Source organism: Boleophthalmus pectinirostris, unplaced genomic scaffold, assembly GCF_026225935.1.
Source record: "Boleophthalmus pectinirostris isolate CB_2022bp ecotype Guang Dong unplaced genomic scaffold, ASM2622593v1 HiC_scaffold_22, whole genome shotgun sequence".
In the NCBI taxonomy this organism is placed as follows: Eukaryota; Metazoa; Chordata; class Actinopteri; order Gobiiformes; family Gobiidae; genus Boleophthalmus; species Boleophthalmus pectinirostris.
Window position 1 is genome coordinate 7,490,325 of NW_026571190.1, and position 25,411 is coordinate 7,515,735.

The 25,411-nt window shown below is 40.5% G+C and overlaps 1 protein-coding gene across 1 annotated transcript; it reads left to right on the top strand.

Moving 5' to 3' along the window:
- The first annotated feature begins 666 nt into the window (after positions 1-666).
- Positions 667-24,228, top strand: sycp2l (synaptonemal complex protein 2-like). The gene is made up of 25 exons (XM_055158017.1): positions 667-733; positions 3,419-3,538; positions 3,646-3,759; positions 4,671-4,772; positions 5,276-5,300; positions 5,415-5,494; positions 7,489-7,577; positions 7,672-7,706; positions 9,334-9,473; positions 9,948-10,000; positions 10,436-10,481; positions 11,381-11,482; positions 11,641-11,701; positions 13,041-13,180; positions 13,256-13,322; positions 14,877-14,923; positions 14,985-15,054; positions 15,125-15,174; positions 15,247-15,289; positions 16,345-17,256; positions 19,571-19,722; positions 19,805-19,899; positions 21,482-21,566; positions 21,649-21,707; positions 23,629-24,228. Exons 1-25 carry the CDS (start codon positions 719-721, stop codon positions 23,693-23,695), a joined length of 2,769 nt encoding a protein of 922 aa, XP_055013992.1. The 5' UTR covers positions 667-718; the 3' UTR covers positions 23,696-24,228.
- The last annotated feature ends 1,183 nt before the right edge of the window (positions 24,229-25,411 follow it).

A 25,411-nucleotide genomic window follows, 5' to 3' on the forward strand; every position in this document is an offset into this window, starting at 1 on the left:
ACTGAATGGAGTCTGAGAGTCTAATTGCTTTAATAGCTCGCGGCAAAATCTGAACCACTTCCCGAAGCAATCACATGGTACAGCCGGGCAGTGAGGCTTCAGACGCCATTATTTTTAACTCCTCCCCCAAATGAAGCAAGCCTCGATATGCGCTTCGCGGAAACACCCCCTTCATTACTCGACACACGCTTCGAAGCCTCGGCACATCTCATAACATCACTAGGGAGCAGGGAAAGGAGGGGTAGGAGGAGCAGCCTGAAACCCTCACTGTCTCGTTACATAATGCAGCAATCAGATATTTCTTTTAAATGAATGAATGGGATATATTTTATTTTCCTGAGGTGGTGGTGGTGTAGAGGTGAACGTTGCCACTTTGTAAGCAGCTGATCTGGGTTTGAATCCCAAGTTTGAGACTGGTTGAACTATGCAACTTGTAACTAGTACAGTGTATAAAAATAAACTGCTGTGCTGTTCTTAATATTCCAAAAATAGTGTCCAATACAGGAAACTATACTTCTTTACATCTTTGGGCACAGTTTCTGTGTACTTGCTTCCTCTAAGCTTCACTTCATCGGCTGTCAATCACGGCCTTTTAGGAGAGACGGCCAATTATAAACTGAAATAGTACAGGCCCCACATTTGGACAGGAAGTAGGGCCCAGGTAAACAGGAAGTACCTTTGATGAGGTGATTGAGCACAGCTTGTGATTTAAAGGATTATGAACTACAGGATGGTAAGTTTGGGCTTTGACTTCTGCTCTTCTTGCTGTTGTCTGGTCTTTTTTTTTTTTTTTTACTAATGAGTGATAATAGAGCTGCTTTGTTAGACTAGGCCTGAAGGGGCTAACATTGTGTTGTAGCTTGAGTTTGATTAGATGTTTCCACAGTATTGTTTGCTTTTGGCATCTGTACAAATTGGCAGTGGGGTCATTTCACGCCATTTCATCAAATTTCCAGAAAATCTCACGCATCTTTTTTTTTTTTTAAAATTTTTGAAAAAATTACCAGCTTCATAAAATACATATGTTTGGTACCATATGAAAGGTATTTTTCTTTCAGGAAAAACTACCCACATGCCATAATTTACATGTGAAAATCAGACCATGTTGTGTTTTCTTGTTTTTAACAGGACCCTCACACATAATCTCTTTCAAATTTTCAACATTTGGTGATTTTATTTTATTTTTTTTGAACAGTCCTAATACATATCTTGATTCTCAAAAAAAAAATTAAGGGTCTCCTACATCTGCAAGTAAGTTTAAAAAGGGGCTAAAAATGGTACGCCTCGGAAATTAACAAGTTTTTTTTTTTCACTTTAAGTTCATATAAAATGACAATGAGTTGAGATACCAAACTTTCGATAGATATTATTTGAACACAGAGTAGAGGACTACAAGCTTACAAAATTTCAGCCCTCTGTGTATGATACTTACGGAAATATTGAATCTGTGAAAACGGCTGAGAAAAATTGATGCGCATTTTGGGCCCGTAAATTGACACATACTCCCCTCACTAAATGAGCTGTAACTTAAAAAGTAATGATTGAAAATCACAAAAACTTCACAGGGTTGGTACATGATAGTAGGGGACTATTTGGTATTTCTTTCAAAATTTTTTGAGATCGAAATGCGTGGGCCATTTATTGAAATGGTGTGGAATGACCCAGTGTTAATTTTGTCGATTTTAATATAAAGTACACTTTATATTGTCATATTTTTGGTGAATATAACTAAATAGAAAGTACTGTAGTAGTGATGGTTTAAAACTATAACTTAAAGCACATCTATTCAGCAAAATCGACTTTTCAGGTCTTTTAACATTTTTTATTGTGGATACCCCTCACCATTTAATCCTCTGTCAGAGGCATCAGCTGAACGCAGAACCTTAAACTTATTGTTAAATGTGTACATATTAGACTGTTTATTGTCCTTTTCCTCTGACAGGTAAACAAATGTGTGTGTGTTATGCCCGTGTTATACGTTTAACACGGGCATAACACTGGAGAGCAGCCATACAGACAAAAACATATTCCACCAAATTCAGTCCTTTAGTCTATCTATGGCAGAGCATAGTGGCTTTTTGTTTCTATAAATGTAAACAATGCACACAGATCTTCCAGTATGTCATTATGGTGTTTACAGGTAAAGCCCTAAAATGACCCTAAAAGCTTTCTGTTTCATTCTTATATAAAGTTGGGTTTGTCCAGGTATTTGTTTTGTATGTCCGAGGCAGTGAAACCCTTACTGCATTACAAACTCTTGGTGCACTCTTGATCAACTGTATATTTCAGAGAAAATGCACACTGATTTGTGGAATGCCTCATGACTCTATCCTAAAGGAGCTATGACAGGAAGCATGCAGGAACCTTTTCCTAACTCAGTACAATGTTCAGACAGTCCTTATCATGGCTAATGACGGCATACATCCAGTTTTAGCTGAAGGAATTAGGAGCTTAGAGGCCAATTTGATGATTTTGGAATGAGGTGTTATTCCTCTGTCTGATCATTCTGGATTTACCAGGCTTCTGTCTTATTGCTTGTGTCATGAATACTAATATGAATATGTTACTGATTATGTTGTCTTCTGTTTAGTGTTTTTGATTTAGACTAGGGATGGGCATGATTAGTCCATTAACTGATAATTGATCATTAAGAATTTCATTGATTACATTCATTTTTAATCGACAAACTGAATGTAGGTTGCTGTGCGTAGCGTAGGCTGACCAAACATCCGTGTCGATAACTTGTACATGAAATTACCCGCTTTCTGTTCCGGTCAGGACAAGTGGGAGTTCATGTGCACAGTGTACAAATCAGCACATATGTTTCGGTGTCCAGTGGGAAAAAGCTCACCAGGACACCGAAAAACATGAAAAAGCTTTGCCAAGTGAGAGTAGCTCAGTGTCGATGACGAGGCCCCACCTCCCACCCCCCGTACGGTGTCCTGGTTTTGACAAACACAAATATGGTCACACTAATCTGTATTCCACTGAGTCATATCCTTTAATCCGACAGAAATTGAACCGCATCAGTGCACAAGAGCTGTTTTTTTCTTTGCTTAGTTTGTGCAAATGATCCATGCTGTTTTAAGTTTCATTTCTGTGAGACTTGCACAAAGCTGCGTTAAACACATTATAATGTCAAACGGGCTGATGTGGCTCTAGAGTCGTTATGGTTTATATGTCGTAAAGTTGAATTTATTTATGCAGATTAGTAGTGCAGATAGTAATAATAATGATGATAACTTTAATATAAAAACGTTAATTATTAATCGATAATCAATCGTTAATTCTTCCGACGATTGTTTAAGAAAATTTAATCGAATGCCCATCCCTAATTTAGACATGTTCTGTATTGTAAACCTTTTGTATGGTTACATTAAATTATAGTAGAACTATAAACTGTATGTCATGTTTACAGTTCAAATTGAAGATATTGAAATACCTGGAGAAGGGCGACAGCCTGGGGCTGGTATCTTTGCTCCGGAAGGAAGGCCTGGGACGTGGGACCCTGACCCAACTGCACCAGCTGGTCACCACGGTAACGCCATGTCACTCACTGAATAAAGCACACAGACAATACCTTAAGTACACAAAGAGCACTGACAGAGGCTGTACTGATGCTTTTTCCCATTTGAACTGTTGCAGGAGCTGTCTTCAGAGCGCTTCTCTCGTGTCCAGCTGGTGGTCAAGGCCTTGGACAAACTGTGTGAGAACAGCAAAGCTCTGCAGACTCTGCTCACGTCAGGACTCATCTCTAAAGTAATGTAATATATGTACTGTCTGATTAGAAGCATAAGGGTCTTTATTTCTTTTAAACCTCAAGCCACTCGGTGTGGAAGACAGTTTCACCATTTTCAGAGATGAGAGTTGACCATAATGCATGCTAACAGTACACTTCCTGCTTCTCAAAAAAAAAAAAAAAATGCCACCACTGTTCTTCACAAAGCTTTAACTGATTTTTAAATGAATGTTTTATCTGCAGATTACTTATCAAACGAGAGCTGAGGAAAGGTGGTGGTGTGATCAGGTTATAGTTATGTGGCCAGGCAAGAAAGAGGAAGCAGAGGCTCTAAATCAGGGGTGGGCAAACTTTTTGGCTCGCGGGCCACATAGGGTCCTAAAATTTGCCTGAAGGGCCAGACGGAACACAGGACATGACGTGTTAAGAGCTCAGCTGCATTATATTCGTATTTACGCTTATGTAGGAAGCGCACTACAACATCGCTGCAAAAAATCCAGAACACACATAAATCAACAGATCCGGTCCACTGCACATCACAGGGGAAGGTAAGTTATGAGGAAATAGGTTTTACTTAGAAACAGAACCCATGCCACAAAGTCACACGCGGCTCAACAAGACTCTTATGACGTACTGTAAGTCAATTTTTATGTCACAACATCTATAAAGTTCTTGTGTTTGACTTTTACCAACTCAAAATGGAAGCAGTGCAGTTTTATATCTTGAACCACCACTACTAATGCATGAAAAATAAAACACCAACAAGGTTTATTATTGTAATTTATTCCAGTTCTGCGGGCCGGATTAAAAGGTTTAAAGGGCCGCAGTTTGCCCACCCCTGCTCTAAATGATATCGAGTAGGCTCAGTTCTGTGTATTTTTACTATGAAAATATGTTTTCATAGTGTGACCTTCAGTGTTCTGTTCCGCAGCTCCTCTGGTGGTACGAGTGTGTGTTTGATAAGCTGACCTCTGACCTCTCCCACAGCACAGCCCTCAAGAACCTGACTGGGGCCTTCTTTGACTACTTTCTGGTGATCAACTCATTTTACAGTCTTAAAAACATGAAAAACAGAATTTGTTTATTTTTAAATGGCTTGCAGTGGTCCAAAGTTATGCCCCACTACTTACCTTTGCAGCTAGAGCATCATAATTATTCACCACAATGGCTTCATGAGTCCTCTTCACAACTTTCAAATGCTGGAGAAGTTTAATACTGCACTGATTATTGGACAATAAAATGGCTTTATTATTAGCTGCAGACCGAGCACAGCGATCTTATTTTGACCTCAAGAGATGCTTGTACATGTCTGAGAGAAACAAAAAAGAAATGTGTGAAACAGAACTAGTCAATTTGGAATTGTTGCAGTGGTCCAAAGTTATTTCTCACTGACCTTCTGAGTATCCTAATTACTCACTGCATTAAGCTGTTGTGAAGTGTGAAGTGGAACAAAGTTTTGCCGTGACAATAAAGCTAACAACTAGCATGCTTCAGACCCACTTACGTTGATCTTTTGTAACGTCACTGTCATTGCAGGAGCTGGTCAAACCCTCTGTTCCAGGTGAGAACTTCAGAATTGAAATATGTGTGTTCTGTTTGTAGCTGTCAGATGCGGGGCTGGAAACTGGAGTGGCACAGTTGATGATTATGGTTTTTGTGGTTTTGTTTTTTCCAGTGAGTGAGCTGCGTGTCATCCTCATGTATCTGTGCCGCACTGCTCTGGACCCCACAGTCGCCTTCAAACTCCGACTGGAGGTGAGTGCATCACATGACCCAGTGTCTCCAGAGGCGTGCAGTGTGCAGGGCCCATGTCCAGCAGCTGCACCACTGGAGCTGGGAGAACACTTATCATGGACATGGAAAAAAAGCCGTCTGGCTACTCCTGCTTGTTTTTCTGAATACTTGTGTTTACACACAAAGTTAAAAGGCACTGTACCTGATTTTTACGTTTTAAAAATGTGAGAAACACATATCACATATCTTCTGCATTCTGAGCATCATAACTATTCGTTTTTATTTGTTAGAGCAAGGTACAACAACAACAATATCAAAGACCAAGGATATATATGTGCACATGCGTGCGACCTGGTGCTCAAAAGCTCCTAATTATTCACTTTAAAGTGCTTTTTTACAATGAAGCGGAGTGAAGTTTTGCAGTGACAATAAAGCTAAACTCGTAGCATGCTAACACACACACAGACAATAAAATGCTTTATAATTAGATATAGACAGCAGAGTCCTGCACTGGGTTGGGTACCCGCAAATAGATGCTGAAACGGGCGGGTTTAGCATTTTGGAATTTTACAGGCATGTATGCGGGCGGGTAGTGATTACACACGGACGGGTCAGGTGAATCAAATATATAGTAGACAAATTATACATATATATATATACATATACACACTGGACTAATTTTGAATGGGTACAAGACCTTTAAAATGTGTCAGTTGTGAAGAACACAACATGCTGTGCAAAATGTAGTACAGAATGAGTTAGGATATGTTACAGTTAAAAAAACAAAACCAAAAAAACTAGTAACTTTTTGGAGAATAAATAGGAGTTAAAATAACCATCTGTATTTATATTCCATGTCCTGAGATACATGGTAAACATGTTTACAAGTCTTACCAGTAAGACCTACATTAGACTTAATGTTGATTTCTCCTTGGGTTGTCAGTTTCAATGCTGAAGTCCATTTGGTTTTCACCTAAAATGCCTCTCTGATCTGAATGGTCCCCACCTAAACCCCTGCACCTACAGCCAATCACAAATCAGTGCTGCGGTTCCATTATAAATACAAGCATAAGTGTGTCCTCGAGTCACCCCTAAAGCCCAATTTATGGTCGTGCATCTGCGTCGAGCAACGTGCACCTCCAAAATGTTCTAACTACGCACCAAAACAACGCAGACAGCAGGGGAAGTTGATGCAGACAATAAGGGCTGTGATTGGTCCTCCCTACATCCATTTCTGGTACTCCACTTTCCCGCTTCATTTTGTTTACACAAAAGTAACCCTAGACCTCCACGTAGATCCATAAATCAAAAACAACCGCGACAAAGTGACAGCAGTGTGCGTTGAGTCGACGCAGAACTATAACTCGCCCTTAATGTGTGATCCAACCCTTATTAGCATACTTTGTTGTTTGTTTTGTCAGAATGGAATCAGCTCTTGAAATCTATTCACTCCTGAAAAGTGATTGAGGGATTACACAGACATTTTTTTCAAAGGAAATTTGGCAACATCTGCTGGTTATTGATATATACAGCAGAATGACCATTGACTTCCAAGACGTGGCTAAAGTTTGAGGATGGTGGCCTCAATTTGTTTAAAAAAAAGAAAAAAAGTAAGACTACAGATGAGAAAGGTTGGCTATAAGGAATAAGACCTTAATTGGTCTAATCATAGAAGGGCAGCAGGAAATTTTTTCTTGATTTTCTGACAAGCATTATGATTAGATTAGCAACTCATAATAAGATTCTGTTGAACATTTTAAACATGTCCAGAAAAATTGACCAAAAGGTTATAAACTTAAAAACTAATATAAGAATCACGTTTCAGAACATCTTTGTACAGATCTATAGTAAATTACAGGGTTAGGAGTTTTTATGCTTTTATGTTTTTCAGGAGGTATTTCACAAATTACTGTTCAAAATGCCATTTCGATTTGATTGTCAATAATCTTGCAGCCTGACTCTGCCGCCTAAACTCTCTTCTACTTCTAGTCATTTGTCTTTGGTCTTACTTCCAGGCCATCCGGACTTTTAACTCCTGTGTGGATTCGAGCAGTCCAGAGCAGAGAAGAGTTCTACAGGCTCACTGTGACATCAAGTGTATTCTGTAAGACAAGCTACAAACACAAACTTCTCAAACACAAACACACATTCTTTATTCATTTGAGACCCTTTAAATTTGACTTGACTGTTTTTAACAGCTCTGATATGGCAGGAGCCCTCTTCACAGCTGGAGGCAAGTTTGCTTCACACATTTCCTCAACTAGTTAAAAATTCACAGAAGGGAAGATTGTGGATGAGAAAAAAGCCTCTTTCTCACCCTCATCTTAATGTTTAAAGTGGTGGATAAATATTATGCATTATTTCGACTTTCATTCTCTTTTAAACAATTTAACATTTTTACGTTTCACACACGTTAAAAAGTCCATCTATGTTTACAGTGCATTTGTGCACTCATATTCATAGTATATGCATTAACACAAATACTTTCTGTGAACAGAATTTAATCGCAGAAATGCTCCTAACCAGCAAGTGATGGTTTATGGACTTGTTTTGTCTACTATTCAAGTTTAACTTATCTATGACACCTTGTCATTTTGAACATTTTCAACACATTTTCAACATTTTTAAATCAAACAATTTAAAGGTGCTGTACTTTTCTTTTCTTTTTTTCAAACGAAACCATTTGTAGCAGTCCAGAGTTTTACCCGCCTTCCTTTCTCACATTCGTTGCACCCCATTATTCACCACAAGGAGTTCTGGTAGGACATCCCACAAGACCCCATCAGCCGTCTCAAGAGCATGAAACGACGTTGTCAAACATGCACACAAACAAGTGGGGGCCACACAAAAGACTGAGAAGCATTTTGAGTTGCAGAAATCACATTTCGGCAAAATGGACTCGCCTGCCACATCATTATTTCACTTTGATTTTCAGGGTGTTTATAAAACTAAAAAGGCTGAAAATGTTATTTCCATTCAAAGAGGTGACATCCTTTTGTTCTTAAGACATTGCCCTGTCTATATTTGTGTAGATATCCAACATATTTTTTTTTTTCCACATTGAGATCAGATGTGTTTTCAAGGTGTTCTTTAATTTTTTGGAGCAGTATATTTTTGTACTGGGGCAAAACCAAGAACACACCAAGTACAGCCAGATTAATACAAAAAACAACTTTGAACTAAGTACAACACCACGCATTAAATGAGTTATAACATGGTTAAAAATGAATACCAACGCTTGTGCTCATCAGCTCAGTGGAGTTCTGGACCAGGACTTGAACCTGAGTCTTCAGAGATTCCACCAGGTGTGGAAGACATTGCGCTTTGTTCATGTCCGAGAAACTGCGCATCCCAAGGACTACAGGCCCATGGCACTGACCACACATCATGAAAACTCTGGAACATTTCATCTTGGAGCAGTTGGGGCCTCTGGTGAAACCTCTACAGGGCCCCCTCCAACTTCAACTACCAGCCCCACCTCAGAGTGGCTCTACATGCTCAGAGTCTACACCTCCTGGACAAATCAGCCACCGCTGTGAGAATCTTTAAAGGTCTTTAACTTCTACAGGGGACCATATACATACAGAGCTTTGTGTCAACATCAGGGCTCTGCAGGCTATCGACTTATCTCCTTTCAAATACTGCTCAGTCTTGCAAACTTCAGAAGTTCTGTGGTGGGATGCCTCACAGTTGGTGATGAGAGGGAGTACAAAACTGATGGACAGTTCTGTCACATGGAACGAGAGGATGCTCAACATGAAATCCATAATAGCTGCTGTGAGCCCCACCTCCTCCAGAATAGAATACTGTAGAATACTGTTTGCGCTGTCATTTCCTTGTAACAATAAAGCTGTGTGCAGATTATGAGCTGCAGGCCTCCATCACAGAAACCCTGTGCCGCCTCACACTCAAACTGGACCGTCCAGTCAGAGCCAAGGAATGGTTCGTCCCAGAGCTCAGCCTCGCCTTCACAGCCATCCGCAACCCCTACTTTGAGGCGGTGAGTATTTGCAGAGGGGGACTACAGGGATGGGACAATACCACATTTTTTCTGATCAAAACCTATGTCAAGTAGGCCTACTATTGAGTTTGACCAATAGTTTTAATTTTAATAGTTTGAGTTAAATTTAATCAAATAGTTTTAGTGAACAAAAATCTCTTGTTAATTTAGTCGACTGGAATGCTCAAACGCACCATGTGAATGTGATATGCCGTATCAAATGGTCTAGCTTTGACACACATTACTTAGATTCTGCATGTAAAACATACACAGAATTACAAGTACTCTTACATGAGTAGTGTTTCCTTATTTACATTTGTTAAGCAGCAGTACCCTTTTTAAGCTACTCTGTCCATTTGTCTTATATGTCATGCCTAATTTGCTTGGGCAGATACACTGTGCATCAAAGGAGGACAAACTGCTTTGATGCACATTTTAGGCTGTTTTCCTCTGAAGAGTTTTTCTCCTCCACAGGACTGCAGACAGTTCCTGAACTTCCTCAACCGTACCCAGGGTGACCAGCGGAGGTCAGGAGAGAGCCATTACGTGTGTGCTGTCAATCCCATAGACTGTATAAAGAAGTGGACTTAGCAAGTGTGACATCACCCACAGTGTTCAAATGAAGCTCATGATGCTAGTGGTGACAGGGGAATTTGGATCCAGGCTCTCTTATGAGTAGGACTTTTTTAACGAACAAAATTGCAAAATAAAAACACCAGACTCATGTACTGAGGGTTAAAACTAAATTTTAAGACCAAAGTGACGAGGCTCACAGCAGCAGTTACAGAGAGAGGGGCCACATTATATAAATGTAAGTCAATGGGAGCCAGAGTCAGAAGGTGCCAGAAGAGCCCACACATGAACATCTTATTTGGAACACGGCGGCTAGTGCATAAGCTATGTCCATTTATATATACAGTCTATGGTCAGTCCTAGATGTGTAATCACAATCTCTTTGACAGGGTTTACACGTTTCCCTGTCTGCAGGCCTTGCTCGACTCCACACAGGTAACTAGGCCCTAGATTTAAAGAGCAATTAAACATCTAAACTCCTGCCACAATCACATTTCAAATAGACCTGCTAAACTGGAAAGTACCTGAAGGGCTAAAGAAGAACAAGAACGGGAGGTCTAGAGGGTCTACAAGTATAAGGAACAGTGTGTGTGTACCAACCCTCAGTCATCCAGGTAGAATCCATGGCGAAGAGGAAATTCAATTTGTCAACTGGACAAAAGTTTATTTTGATCAAATACGTTTCGCAGCTCATCCAAGCTGCTTCCACCAGAAATGACTGAAGAAGCAGCTTGGATGAGCTGCGAAATGTATTCAATCTAAATAAACTTTTGTCCAGTTGACAAATTGCATTTCTCCTTTGCCAAGGAACAGTGTGATTGGTCTAACAGGTATCCACACTTAAACTCCACCCAGCCTTTTGTGATGTCACCTGCTACAACTAGTTGCAGTGGCAACTGACTATATACACAGTTCAGCAGTGAAAACAGTAGATTTAGTGTTTAGGTATTTCGCACCAAGGCTGTGAATCACTACGCTAACAGGAGTGACCTTGAGGAAAGCAGTCACTGGATTTTGTTGGTGTATACATAACATCATTTAGTGAAATAAAAGCACCATGTCATATACAGAAGTGCGGGTAAATGACGAGCCTGACAGCAGTAATTATAGACAGTGAGAGAGGCGGTGATATTACATTAAGTCAATTGCAACCAGAGCTTGAAGGAAATTTGAATAAAATTCTTCTTTCTGCTGAATGTTCTCATTTGCAGAAGAGTACCAGAGGATTCTAAGTTGTCCTCTGGAAATGTTAGGCTACATAATGAACATACAAAATGAAAGAAAAAAAGCAAGAAAAAAATACAATGTAACATTTTGTTCATTTTGTTTTTTAGTTGAGACGACCTGAAGACGAGGACGTGACCGAGTTTTGGATCGACTTCAATTTGGGTTCAGAATGTGTCAGCTTCTTTTTGGACAATCCCAACAAAGAAACGGTTTGATCAGTCTCACTTGTATTCTTAAATGATGTTCAGATGATGATCTAGTTACAATACTAGTTTACGTATTGCTTAGTATTTGATTTTCAGTGCTTTTAACAACTCTAACTTTCATAGTCTGACATTTGTATTTGTACATGTTTTCTTTGATGTAGTGTTCTCTATGGGAGTCCATCCATGTGCTGAGAACTGAAGTCAACCGCTACAGCCTCACAGGTCAGAGTTATGAAACACTCTTGAGGAAACATCTTAGGAATGTCTATATTCTTATCTTTATCAAGTGCATTTTAAGTATTACTCTGTCTGATATTTTTACAACAGTTAAATGCGCTGTAGATTACCAGGTTTTTACTGTGTTAAAACGTGATAAACGGAATTACCATATTTTTCAGATTATAATTTGCACTTTTGAGGGAAATTTTATAAAATCAGACCAGGAACCAACATTTCATCTTTGAAAGTCAAGTTCTAGTAATAACAACAGAACAGAGAACAACAGACTGTTAACGTCACATATGAACAGTTCTTCAGATAAACTATAACATAAACAACAGAACAGAACAAGTTTACCAAACTCTCCATCTCAGTCCAAATCACTAAATCCATTCAATTCTTCATCTTCGGTGTCACCTCTGAGCAACTCCACAGCTGTCGTCAGACTCCGCATCAGTTCCAGTTAGAATTATGTCAGTCTTTCTGAAACCCCACAGGATGGTTTCTGTGTCACTGAAGTCCAGGCTTTGTCCATTCATCCAGTGACTTCCAGAAAAGTTGCATCTTGCACCCTCACGGTTGCCGTGAAGCTGTGTTCATCGTCCCCATTTTTCGTCAGTCCCTCACAAGTTTCACTCCACCTTCCTTTCTGCTGCTCGATTAGCGTGCGACTTAGTGCGACTTACAGTCCGGAAAATACAGTAGTTCGGTTTGAGTAGTTTTTCCTCACTTACCTTATGCATTCTGAAGATTCTACGAAATCTTTTGGCAGGGTTTGGAAATGTGTGCCCTGTGTCTCTGTTTCCACTATAGACAGTGGTAGAACGTAAATGGTAAAATGCACAGAAACCTAAAATGTACTTTAGTACATTTTAAAGTTGATACTTTTTACTTCCCTACATTTGAGAGCAGGTATCTGTAACTTCTACTTCACTACATTATTTGAACTAGACTGAAAAGTAAAAGTTTTTTTTTTTATTATTGACAGGGACCTGCTGAAAATCCTGAGGATGTATTTTTTTTTACATGTTTGTAGTCTGATCAAACTAAAATATACAAATAAAAATAGCTTGGAAAAAAGGTAGATTCAATTGTTTCTGCTGAACAAAATTTAGCACAAATCTATTAAAATTCATACATTTTAAGTTTTATTAAATCTGTGCAAAATGCTTTACATTTTACTCTTCAAGTACATTGTAAACATGTACTTTAATACATGCATTTTTACTTAAGTTGCTAAATTGATTACTTTTTCCACCGCTGCATGTTGAACACCCCCAGCATGATGGCACTGCAAAGTATCAATACAATAATGTTAATGTTAAAGTTAATGTTGTTGCAGAAGTAAACAGAGTGGCAGTGTTGCACATGGATCTCATAAGGCCCATGTTCCTGGAGGACTTGAGAGGCCAGAGGCTGGAGATCAGGTTTAAAGCAGACCTCCTCGGGGAACTGAGCCACGTCATTTGTCGAGTCTTCAAGGTGAGCGTGTGCCCCGGTACTCTTCATCGCAAACAGCTATTTTTGAATTTCATCACAAAACTTCCTGTCCCGCAGAGGCCCTCGGTGCCAGTGTCCTTCATGCGTACATACAGCAAAAAAACTCCAAAAAGGAAACTCCGAGGTTTGTCTGTTGTTTAACTAGATTTGCACTCGGGAAATATTTAAGGGACATTATGTATGATTAAAAAAAAGTTATTTTCATTTCATTTTCACTTATTTTATTTGGTCATTATATATCTCATTACAGTCTACATGTGCTTCAGCCTGATGCCTGTAAAATAAAACATACTGTAAATTCCGGACTATTGAGCGCCACATCAACAAAATTTTTACAAAATTTTAAAATTGTACATATATAGGCCGCACCTGAATATAAGCTGCAGGTGTCCACGTCTTCAAGAACGTTTTCAAGTTTAGGTCGTCTGCTTTTATCGCCTCTGAAAGCTTTCATCGTCTTTTTGCGTTGAGTCAGTTTGTCACGCTGCCGTCGCCAAAATCTCACCATCGACTCACTGATGTCGAGTTCACGTGCAGCAGCTCTGTTTCCTTCTTCCACAGTCACATCAATCATGCCTTTAACTTAAAAGCTGCATCATCTGCATTTCTTCGTGTGTTTTCCATGAGGAGGGTGTGTGTATGAAGCACAAAATAACTGTTCAAAACTTCCTTGGCACATCAGCCCGTCTCTCCCCGCGCTCTACTGCACATGTCTCCTGCAGAAAGAGCCGCTGTCCTGTCTGTATCATGTCAGTGTCTTGGAGGATTTCAGCAGATTTCAGACTCTCGGTGATAAACTGTTTGAGTGCGCTGACAATATCGCTAGCTAGTGTAGCAACTTCATGTTAACCCTAGATCCTATTTTTTTCCACAACGAATCTACGGTTCACATGAAGTTGCTAGCTAGCTAGCGATATTGTCAGCGCACTGAAATAGTTTATTATCGTGTGATAAAATAAGTTATGATGCTAAATGAACATTAGTGAGGGGGATACGTCTTACCCGTGTGTGTAAATGATGATAAGAAATGTTTCAAACTTCAGTAGCCGAACATCCACTCAGACCTGATCGATAGAACTAGCCCCGCCTCCGAGAGTCTGAAATCTGCTGAAATCCAACAAGACACTGACATGATACAGACAGGACAGAGACTCTTTCTGCAGGAGACATGTGCAGTAGAGCGCGAGGAGAGGGGGTGATGCGCATTGAGGAAGATCCTAGTTTGATTGTGTTTTGAACAGTTATTTTGCACTTCATACACACACGCTCCTCATGGAAAACACACAAAGAAATGCAGATAATGCAGCTTTAAAATTAACGGCGACTGATGTGGAAGAAGGAAACAGCTGTTGCACGTGAGGTCAGCATCAGTGAGTCGCTGGTGAGATTTTGGCGACGGCAGCGTGACGAACTGACTCAACGCAAAAAGACGACAAAAACTTTCAGAGGTGATAATAGTCCGGAAATTTAGGAAATAATAAACGGTTATTCAAACTCCAGACATGTTCTGGAGGAGATAACATTATAACATGGCTTAAAGCTCACAAGAGTCAGTTTCATGCAACACCTTTAAGGTTAGCATAATCATAAAAGTTAAAGTTGGGACCAGTGTCAGTGTAATGTCACCAGAAAGAATGAAAACCAAACCTGTTTGAACAATCATTTCTTTTCTTTGCAGTCCTACCGTTGTCCTCTCCCAGCAGCGAGGAAGACTCTGCAGTCAAGGTATGTGCTTCGCCACTTTGAGCAAACAACATGCTGTGACGTTTTTCATGTTTCCGTGTAGTCCCCAGAGACAAGTCGAGCGGAAATCTTGTTTGATCAGATCCAACACTCTACTCCAGCCTACAAGTGTGGTGAGGCCAAGTACTCGACTGCATTGAAAAGAACACACTTAGAGCCCGGTTTAAACAGTGTCTTGTTCAGGGGTCCGCTGGGAGGAGCAGGGACATGACTGCAGTTCTACATCAACAGCAGTAAGTGCTTCTGTATGGATTATACTTTGGTGTTAGACTCTTTATTTTTCACATGTTTACTCTTGAAAACAGGGCCTGGCTGGCAGTGTCCGAAAAAGGCCTTTCTCAGACTCTGGTAAGTTATTTTGCAGGTTGTACTTTATTTTTACAGTCTGACGTTATATCCACACGACAACGCTCATGGATTTAGTTTTTTTTATGGGCTGAAAAAACAGCACTGAGTGAAAACGATGTAATACATATGCCATACCTGTATGTGGTGTTGTAAACAATGAAAATAATATTTAATAATGCATATCTCATCATTTTTATTTTTTTATTTTTTTTTAGTTTAATGTAATTTAGCCTATTTTAGATGTATCCCAGAAATATAGCCGTTTGGTTTTGCAAAAGCTAAACATAAGTTTTCATTTTTAGCCATAAGATTTGGATGATAATTATTAGAATAACTTGGTCTGAAAGTTTAATTACCCGGGTGTAATCTTTGTTATTGATCCGTGTGCGTAATCTGTGGTGCGTGTTGTTCGCATTAGCACTAGCAGCACTTAGTTGCTGCGCGACAGGAGCGGCTCTGTGGGCTACACCTGTCCCATTTCGACAACGGTCTTGTGGTCCGCGGAAGCTCATTCGGGGGCTGCAGCTTTATCTGCGTTGGAGGACCCTGACGATGACGGAGTTGCGACGTCATCGTTTTCCAAAGGCTCGCCAGCATTCTCAGATTTCTCCACTCTGGAACCAGTTCTCAAAAAACACTGTTTTTGCCCATTCAAAACGCCAGCTCCATGTGGACGAAAGGCCAAAACAAATACAAACTTTACCATTTCGACCAAAAAACGTTGTCGTGTGGACAGGTCCTCAAAAAACTGTGATTTTTAAAGGGCCTGTATTATTTTCAGTCAAAAGTTTGGACACGCCATCTTATCCTATGTTATTTTTGTTCCTTATTTTTACAGTTATCTATATAAAGAAAATGTATAAGAAAAAACATTACATAACTACTAAATGTTATTTTTAAATATATTTTAAGTCCAAATCCTTATGTTCCACCATTTGCTCTGCCAAAGATTATACTGGTATACTGGTAGTTTGTCAGTTTGTCGTTTCCTTCTCAAAAACGTATCTGGATTCTGTGTTCTGTCATCACCCCGAATTTTCGTTTTCTTCTCATAGGTTACCTAACGGACACCATAAGGACACCCAAGAGAGTGCAGCCCTCCAGTGAGCGTGCGAGATCTCCTGCGCAGCGAAGACGAGCTAAAGAGGAAGAGCCTGTGCATAGATGGATGGAGCTTGATGCAGAGGAGGAGCATGTGCATGGGAGTGTGGGTCATAAGGCAGAGGAGGAGGCTGTGGATTTGAGGGTGGAGCTTGATGGAGAGGAGGAACAAGTGGATAGAAGGATGGAGCTTGATGGAGAGGAGGAACAAGTGGATAGAAGGATGGAGCTTGGTGCAGAGCAGGAACACCTGGATGGAAGGGTGGAGCTTGGTGCAGAGGAGAAGCACGTGGATGAGAAGGTGGAGCTTGGTGCAGAGGAGGAGCGCGTGGGTGGGAGGGTGGAGCTTGGTGCAGAGGAGAAGCGCGTGGATGGGAAGGTGGAGCGCGTGGATGGGAAGGTGGAGCTTGGTGCAGAGGAGAAGCGCGTGGATGGGAGGGTGGAGCTTGGTGCAGAGGAGAAGCGCGTGGATGGGAGGGTGGGGCTTGGTGCAGAGGAGGAGCACATCCATGGGAGCGTGGGTCTTGATGCAGAGGAGGATTCGCTTTCTATAGACAGGTTGGCAGAAGAGCTTGGACCGGAGATGGAGTTAGCACAGTCTCGGGCAGAGGGAGCGGGATTGGCAGCAGAAAAGGAGGTGGAGTCTGCGAGTGAAGGGCCAGGTGCTGTAGCCACAGGGGGGAGATCCCTAGCGGACAAGGCGGGGTGTTTATCAGAAGAAGGAAGGCCTGCTGGAGAAGTGATGGAGTTTCTAGAGAATGGGGCAGAGTTAACAGCAAAGGGGATGGAGTCTCATGCCATCGATAAGGAGTCTGTTGCAGAGGAGAAGTCTGTGATAGAACTGGAACCTGGCACATTTAAGTTAGGTAAATACATTTTGTTATTGGATTTAAACCAAACATTGTTTCACATGTAAAAGAAATATATTTATCACAATCCCAAAAAGTAGCAGAACCAGTCTGTTTTTATGTGTATTTAAAGAGGGGGTATTTTAGCCAGGCTGGCGCCACCTAGTGCCTCCACTCAATTTCATTTCTCTCAAGCAATTAGGTCAGGAATCAAAATACAATAGACAGTTTGCAAAAACCCTGGAAGTGCAAGTCTGGACACCAGCCAATCAGTGAAGAGCCATATATTCAGTGTTGTCAACGATTCCCGAGATCAAGGATTTAAAGCCAGAATAAAGAGAATGTTTGGTGAATTTTATCAAGGGGAAAGACACTATATAAGCTTGGATTTGGGAAAAGCTTAATATACCAGTTAGCCCCATTAGCGGCGCATTACATACGTCACGACCAAATAGGAGCGATTGGTTAAATGATAAAAAGTACCCGCCTACCATCGAGCGAACGAATTCTAATGCTGCGAGGTCAGACTGTTTCCACGGAGTCAAACCGGCTGATGAATCAGGTTAGGGGTATTTATTACCTGCTAACACATATTTAGATTACCATGTTACCTTTTGTTTGCTATATTTGGGGAAAAAACAACAACAACATACTAACATGATTTATAAGTTTCTCTTACATTTTTGACAGTCTGAGTCTCCCCTTCCTTTGTTCTGATTATACAGCGTTTTTACCCTTAACACACCTTCACTAGAACCATTTCGGCTACGTTCTGACTGCAGGGCTTAATGCTCAATTCAGATTTTTTTTTTGTGAAATCTTTTTTTTTTTGCAAGGTTGTTCACATTTCCAATTAAATGTGACTTCTATGTGATCTCCAGTGTGAACTTTAAATGCCCCAAAAGGTGTCCAGCATGAGCACTGGAGGACACGACAACATCACACGCAGTGAGTGTGCTCAGTGTTTACAGAAGTCGCATAAACATGGATGCAGCATTGAGCACCTGGAGATTTTAAAGTTGCTGTCGTACCAGAGCCAGAACATGCACAGCTTATTTGTTTTAAAAGACGAGAATGAGAAGGAGAAGGACGAGGTTTTTGGCCATGGCGTTTGTGGGGCAGCGGCAGTAACGTCCGTAGAAAGGAACATGTGGGTGCAGAGTCGCAGCCAAGAGTGGTGGGATTGTTATGTGCTTCACTGTTTCAGCCACATGGAGTTCATACACAATTTTCATTTGACGAGAAGAACGTTTCTGTACATTTGTGACGAGTAGGTGAGATGAAGGACACCTGGCCATTCAAGTCCAGTTGAAGTTGAAGTCACATGTCAAAAGATTGGATGTGTATTGGTTTTAGGAGCACATATCCAAGTGGCTGGCGTCGCATTTGGAAAAAATCAATCTGTCATTAAAAGATTAGATACAGGTCACATAGGGGCGAAAAAAAATGGTATTTGGGTCACTTCAGGCTGCAGTCTGAACTTAGCCTTAGATGATTTCAGGCCTGGAATGGCCAATCTGTACCAATCTGTACTGAACTAAAAGTAAAAAGTATGTATGTACATGTAAAGTAAGAGATGTACAATAGGCAGGCTGATAATGAAGGATTATTCAAGCTTGTGAATGAAACAAAACACAAATCCAGGTATTTTTATGATGAGGTAACAACATTGAGTGCGTATACATGCACATCAATAACCCGGTTATTAGCCATATCCCGGTTATGTCAGTATTCGGGTTACTGCATATACATGCGCACTGAGAAACCGGGATACTCATATCCGCGGTAATGATGGTAAGTGTGTTTCGTGCGTATACAGTATAGGAGATAGTTCATGTTTTAGCTTTTCAGCGATCACACGAGTGCAGGTCGTACGAGTGCAGATGGTACGTGTGCAGGTTTAGCGCAGCTCTTTATTTTACAGTCATTTCACTCGTTTGGTCACTTTATTTATGTTGGTCAATTTATTTATGTGACTACTGTTGTGGTGAAAGGCTGGAAAGTGTCTTTTGGACGCATGCGCACTCAACTTTATGTTGCAGTAACCGGGGTACTGCGTATACATGCCACAAGTAACCCGGTTACTATCGGAATAAACCAGCTACAGTAACCCGGTTTCTAATAACCGGGATACTGCCATAACCGGGTTACTGAAACCGGGTTACTGCGTATACATGCACCATCAAGAAACCGGGATACTCAAAAAACCCGATCATAACCGGGTTATTGATGTGCATGTATACGCACTCATTGTAACATGGCTTAAAGCTCACAACAGTCAATTCCATGTAATATACGATCTTTAAACTAATCTGAGCTGTCCACATTTCAGAGTGGTCTGCAGGAGGGGCGGACTTGCCGGAGCAGGTGGATCTCCAGGTGATTAACAGCACGGAGTCTTTAGTCTTTGAGCAGTCAGAGGAGCTGAGGGCAAACACTGACATCATAGCCAACTTTAAAAGTCTATTTGAGCAGCAGATAACCGTTAGTAAGCACATCCAAGCTCACATTCCCACCTTCACGCTGTGTCTGTCTGCACCAAAAACCTCACCTGTGATTGTTGCAGAGCCAGTGGCAGCAGGTGGAGAATCAAGTGGTCCAATTTCAGCGTGAGACCCACAAACGCCTGTCAGAGCTACTGTCGGCTTTTGAAGAGCACAGGTATGAGTTAAAATGCATATGACAGTTTGGACTATTAATTTTACTAAAACATAGCTAACATCTTTATATTTAAAGGTGCACTGTGTAACTTTTCCAGATAAGAGAATAGGGAGCACTATTTCCCTAGTCGAACTCATTCATAAAGAATTCTCCACTCTCTGCCACATTTTAGAGTTTAGACAAACCCAACTTGAAAAACTGTCACAGGATAATCAAACACTCAAGGACATAGGTTTGCATAGGGACTGCTGGGACATATCACAACCAAGGGAAGACAAAATAGTCCCTATCAATATTTACCATTTTATTTTAATAAACAAAAATATAAATTTATTCTGACATTTTTCCAAACTCAATAGTATTAACTTAACACATTTTAGTACACGTTTTGTTTATTAGACACTCTGAGATGTATTCAGTGACATGATGACATGTAACAGAGTGATGTCATTAGTGGAGCCAGAAGCCTAAACTGGGAAAGTGGCAGGACAGGGCCAGCACCTGAAGATGTCTGCTTGAGCAGGCGTGAGTGAAGACGGTGCACCAAACTTTGAAAAACTTTTCAAAAGGAACTTACTTGGCCTCATCTTTAATTAAACTTGCCTTGTAATGAGTCACTGTGGAAAAAGAGGGACTATCACCACAAGTGCACATCCCAAACAGAGCCCTACTCGTGCGCTCTTAGCAGCCTGACTCTACTGACAATATTCCATGGAAAAATGTCTGAACACTACCTCACAAATATCTCATCACCAACAAGCAAAGGAAAATCTGCTACAGCTTCTACATCGCTGTTATCCACTAAACAATCAGGGGCAATGGACACAAACTGTACATTTTGCAAATTGAAAAATGAAACCTCCTCTCACTTATTTTGGACCTGCCCAGACTGTGTGTTTTTGGAAAGAATTCGTAAAACATATACGTAACGTCTTATCCCATTTTACTCTTTCTTATGAAGATGTGCTGTTTGATTTTTGCAGTGTGCATAATAAGAAAAGTAAACAATGTTATGTAATTAACCTGTTAATCAAGTACCTTATCACTTGGTTTCACATTCGACCACATAACCACAAACAAACGACTTTGGTGTTGGCGACCAAAGGCTGCACCCAATCCGCAAAAAGATGATGAAACTACGACATAAGGCTATTCTAGCGATAAATAAATTATACATAGATTAATTATACCAAAATAAGGAAACTAGAAGTCATTCTTATTGTTTCGTCACCCCTTCACACCTTGATGTATTCACAATAAACATCAAATTTATATGTACTAACCATAGCTAACTGTTCCAAATAGGAAGTGAGCATGGGCGTGCATCTGGCTCCATCGACTCACTTTGTATTGAGAAACTGTTGCTGCTTTGTCTGAAACTGCTGCTGTTAGATTCCTCACTTTGAGCTTAAAATGTTTGTATTAACTTTTTCTACATGATCCTCATTTCAACATTTTTGTCTCCAAATTTGCCTCCATGATTTGACTGGAGCCAAGGCTATGGGTCATATTTTCTTAGTTCACTCCTTTTATACATTTGTCCAAAAACAACACAAATAATGCATAATATTTGTTGTTAAAGGGCGGTACATGAGCAGATGCTTCGAGACACGGTTTGGAACTGGAAAGCACTGGAGGACTTTCACAGTATCAGCTCTGGCATCACGGTACTACAGCAGCACTTAGGACCCGGCCCATAGACTCATATGACTGATGCCCTGTGCTGTCTGCCCTCTTGTCTGATTGCAGTATTTCATGAAGAGTGAAAACCAAAGAGTGACGTCCTTCTGTCAACAGCACATCCTCAGGTCAGTGCTTCACCTTTTCAGCTCTTTATAATGATGCTACTGTGAAGATTAAAAAGTCATTATGCAAAATCAACTTTAAAGGGCCCATATTACGTTATTTTCTGGCCTTCTATAATGTTTCCTCATCGCAAACAGACCTGGAGTTTTGTTTTGTTTCATTCACACGTTTAACAGACAAATCCTGCATATTTAGGCATCTTTGAGCACCGTATTTTTTGGACTAGTCGCACTTTTTTCATGGTTTGGGTGGTCCTGCGAGTTATACTCCAGTGCGACTTATATGTTAAAATTTTCACACAGACAGCTGTGTAAAATTTAAACAAACTTATAAAGACAATTGAGAAGACTGAACCCAAATGCCCCCAAAAAGAGAATGAGCCTCACAGAAGATTACAAGCTGCAAGTAGCGAAATATGAAAAAACAACCAGCAGAAAGAACGTTTGGAGTGAGCGAGAAACTTGTGACACCACGAGGAATGCACCATGTAACTTTCCTGGAAGTCACTGGATGGATGGACAAATCCTGACAACGGAAACCATCCTGTCAGGATTCAAAAAGGCTAGAATACTTCTAACTGGAACTGACGCTGAGTCTGACGACAGCTACACAGAAGAGGAAGCGGCCCTCCGTTTACCTCCGGAGGTAGTTCCTGAAAAGTGACACTGTGGATGAAGAATTCAATGGATTTAGTGATTTGGAGTGAGCTGGAGAGTTTGGTAAACTTGTTCTGTTGTTTATGCTATATGTGGCGAGCGGGCTATATGGGAGGGGTGTATAAGAGAACCCCAAAGTAATATAATTAACATAAAACCAACAACGCCACTGGGCATAGCCCAGAAACTAAAACTAAATTTACTAAACTAAAAGGCTCACAGGTTCATTAATTGACAGAGACAAGTGACTTACAAAACATGAAGTAATTTATTATTGCCATAATTCATTTGTTTCTTTTTGTTAGATTAACTTTAAGAGTAGATTATTCACTCTTCACATAACTGCCGATTAAAACAGTCACAAAAGCAGCTGTACGGTGATTTTGTCCTTAAAATATAAAACACAGTAAAACAAAGCAGCAGCTCGTTCACAGGGCCACCGCTCCACCAGATGACATGCCGAAGACCACCCTGGACCCACAAAACACACGCTTCTACATCCACGAGGCTTGACGCCGAGCGGCCGAGGCATCTGACAGCAACACCGACCCAACCGTGGACAGCGGCGAACAGTGGCGCTTGTAGCGATCAACAGCAAATACACACAGGAGCTTTACTCACGAGCCATAACTTCGATCGGGCACATCGGGACTCTAGGAGCGGTGGCACTACAATAAAGCCACACATTAAGTTATAAAATTGCAATTGTAATTAGAGAACAGTGGTTGTTCACCTGTGCGTGACAAGGCGGAGCCCTATCCCGGAAGTGCGCCGAGGTCAGAGAACGAGACGCTACAGGGAGTGCCCTTTTATAAGCCCAGGCGCCACTTGGTGGCAGAAGGCAGCAGGCGCACTGCTACATTCAGTTATCTGAAGAACTGTTCATATGTGACGTTAACAGTCTGTTGTTCTTTGTTCTATTGTTATTACTAGATCCTTATATAGCTCAATATATGTTGAAAGGGGAATTAAAGCCACAAGAATGCATAGTATGTGTCAAAACCGAACAAACCACAAAAAGAATAACTTGTCTTTTCTCTTGCTCGATCAAAGTTATGTACTAGTTGTTAACAATGTGAGAAAATGGATGCATAGGAGTGTTAAATTAAAACTCAGTCTCCATATTGTAGCACGGGGCATGTAGAGTGCTCGCAGACTTATAAGAGGGACTTAAGTGGCACAGTGAATGAACCACTGGCGTTGTGTTAACTCCTGATGCAGCACCTGTCTTGATAAATTCACTGTTAATTCTGTTTGTTACCTCCAGGCTGAAGAAGTGTGAAGAGATGGAGAGAGCGAGCGAGAAGGGGGGAAGCAGCACAGTTCAAAAATAAAGAGGTTGTCACTGTCAGTGTTTGTTACTTTGTAGTGATCACTTTCGCTCCCTGCATTGCATTTTCATTATTACAACAGCCCAGCTTAAAGCTACAGTAAGTAACTTTTGGAGGTTGGTGGCATGTCACCTACATAAATTAAAATAAAGAAGTTAAAACCGTACTTGAACATTTCCATGGAGAAAGCGTTTAACTTTGTGTGTGTCCTTTGCATTTGACCCATTCTTAAGTAGCGCTGAAGGCACCTGTCAGTGAAGGAGGACCCATCTGCAGATCGTGAGCTAGTTTTTACCATAGATCATTCTGGTCAAAAATAGAGACACCTGGGACATTCCTTGTATGAAACTGGGACAAATCACTGGTTTTGTATGAATCTGGGACATGGACACAGGGCCACACTGTCCTGGTAAATAGGGACGTCTGGTCATTCAAGCTTAAATTCAACTTCAGCTTTATGCCAGTGTTAATTTAGAAAAAAATATGAATTGAATTATTAGATTTTGCCCTAGAAAAACTATCGTAAAATATACAAAAGTAACAAGCATGAACAAGATCCAAAATTTGAATGGTGCCTTTTGTAATGTTTTAATCTGACACATTTATTTGAACTTTAATCATTTCTTTTCAAGCAAAGTCTGAAGCTTTGTAAAAGTTGTAGAATGTACAATGCAATATGATTATTATTCATGAAAATGTATGATTAAAAATTCAAAAGAGATTTTGATGAATGTATTCATTTACTTTGGTTTTGGCCCAGTCTAGTCCTGATGTAGTCTTGTTTTAGTTCCAGTATTAATGGGGTGGGTGTGTGTGTGCGTGTATGTGCGAGTATGTGCAAGTGAACGCATCCTTAGTGTCATGATGTGACTACATCATGACTGAAACATGAATAAAATTATATTTATTGAGAAGAAAGGATTGTAGAGGCACTTTGATTTGCAGTGTATTTATTAACGGTCACGCCATTGCATTTCGACTACTGAGTTTTCATCAGGGCTGATGGAGTGAGCAGTGGGTGTGAATATTTATAGAGGTGATGTGCCTCAAACATGTGCGCATTAAAAACAAAATATTCATATACATGTTGAGTCCAAAGTATACTGACAACATAACATTCAGAACACAACAAATAAACACTGTTGTAGGTTGAAGTATAGTCAGTGATACATATTTGTCTTGGGTTACACCGCACACTTCATCAAAAATAGTTTTAAGTCAACAGTATCACAAGTAGATAGAAAAGTTTTATCAAAAATATTTTTTTCTGGTGCTTTCTACTTGTGATACTTGTGATCACTGGTTTTGTATGAATCTGGGACATGGACACAGGACCAGACTGTCCTGGTAAATGGGTATTTGGTGGTCAATCATCAAGAGAGGGCATCTTGCCCCTCTTGATGATTGACAACACTATGATAGAGTAATTAACCATTTGGCGTATATATAGATGCTTAATAGTTCCAATAGTTTATAGGGGCGGCTATAATGTTTAACTTAAAGGTGCAATGTGTAACTTTTGTGGTTAAGGGTCCACCACCTGCTTTTTTTTTTTACCAAGGAGATATTACTGTTTTGCCCTGATTATGCCACAGAATGGAAATAAACTTGGTAATCACAGTGGAGACAGGTTAATGGTCAGATCTATGGAGAGGCCACCTGGCATATGGTAAGAATTCACACTTTTTAAGGTAATGTTCTGTGTTGCAGGCAAAGAAA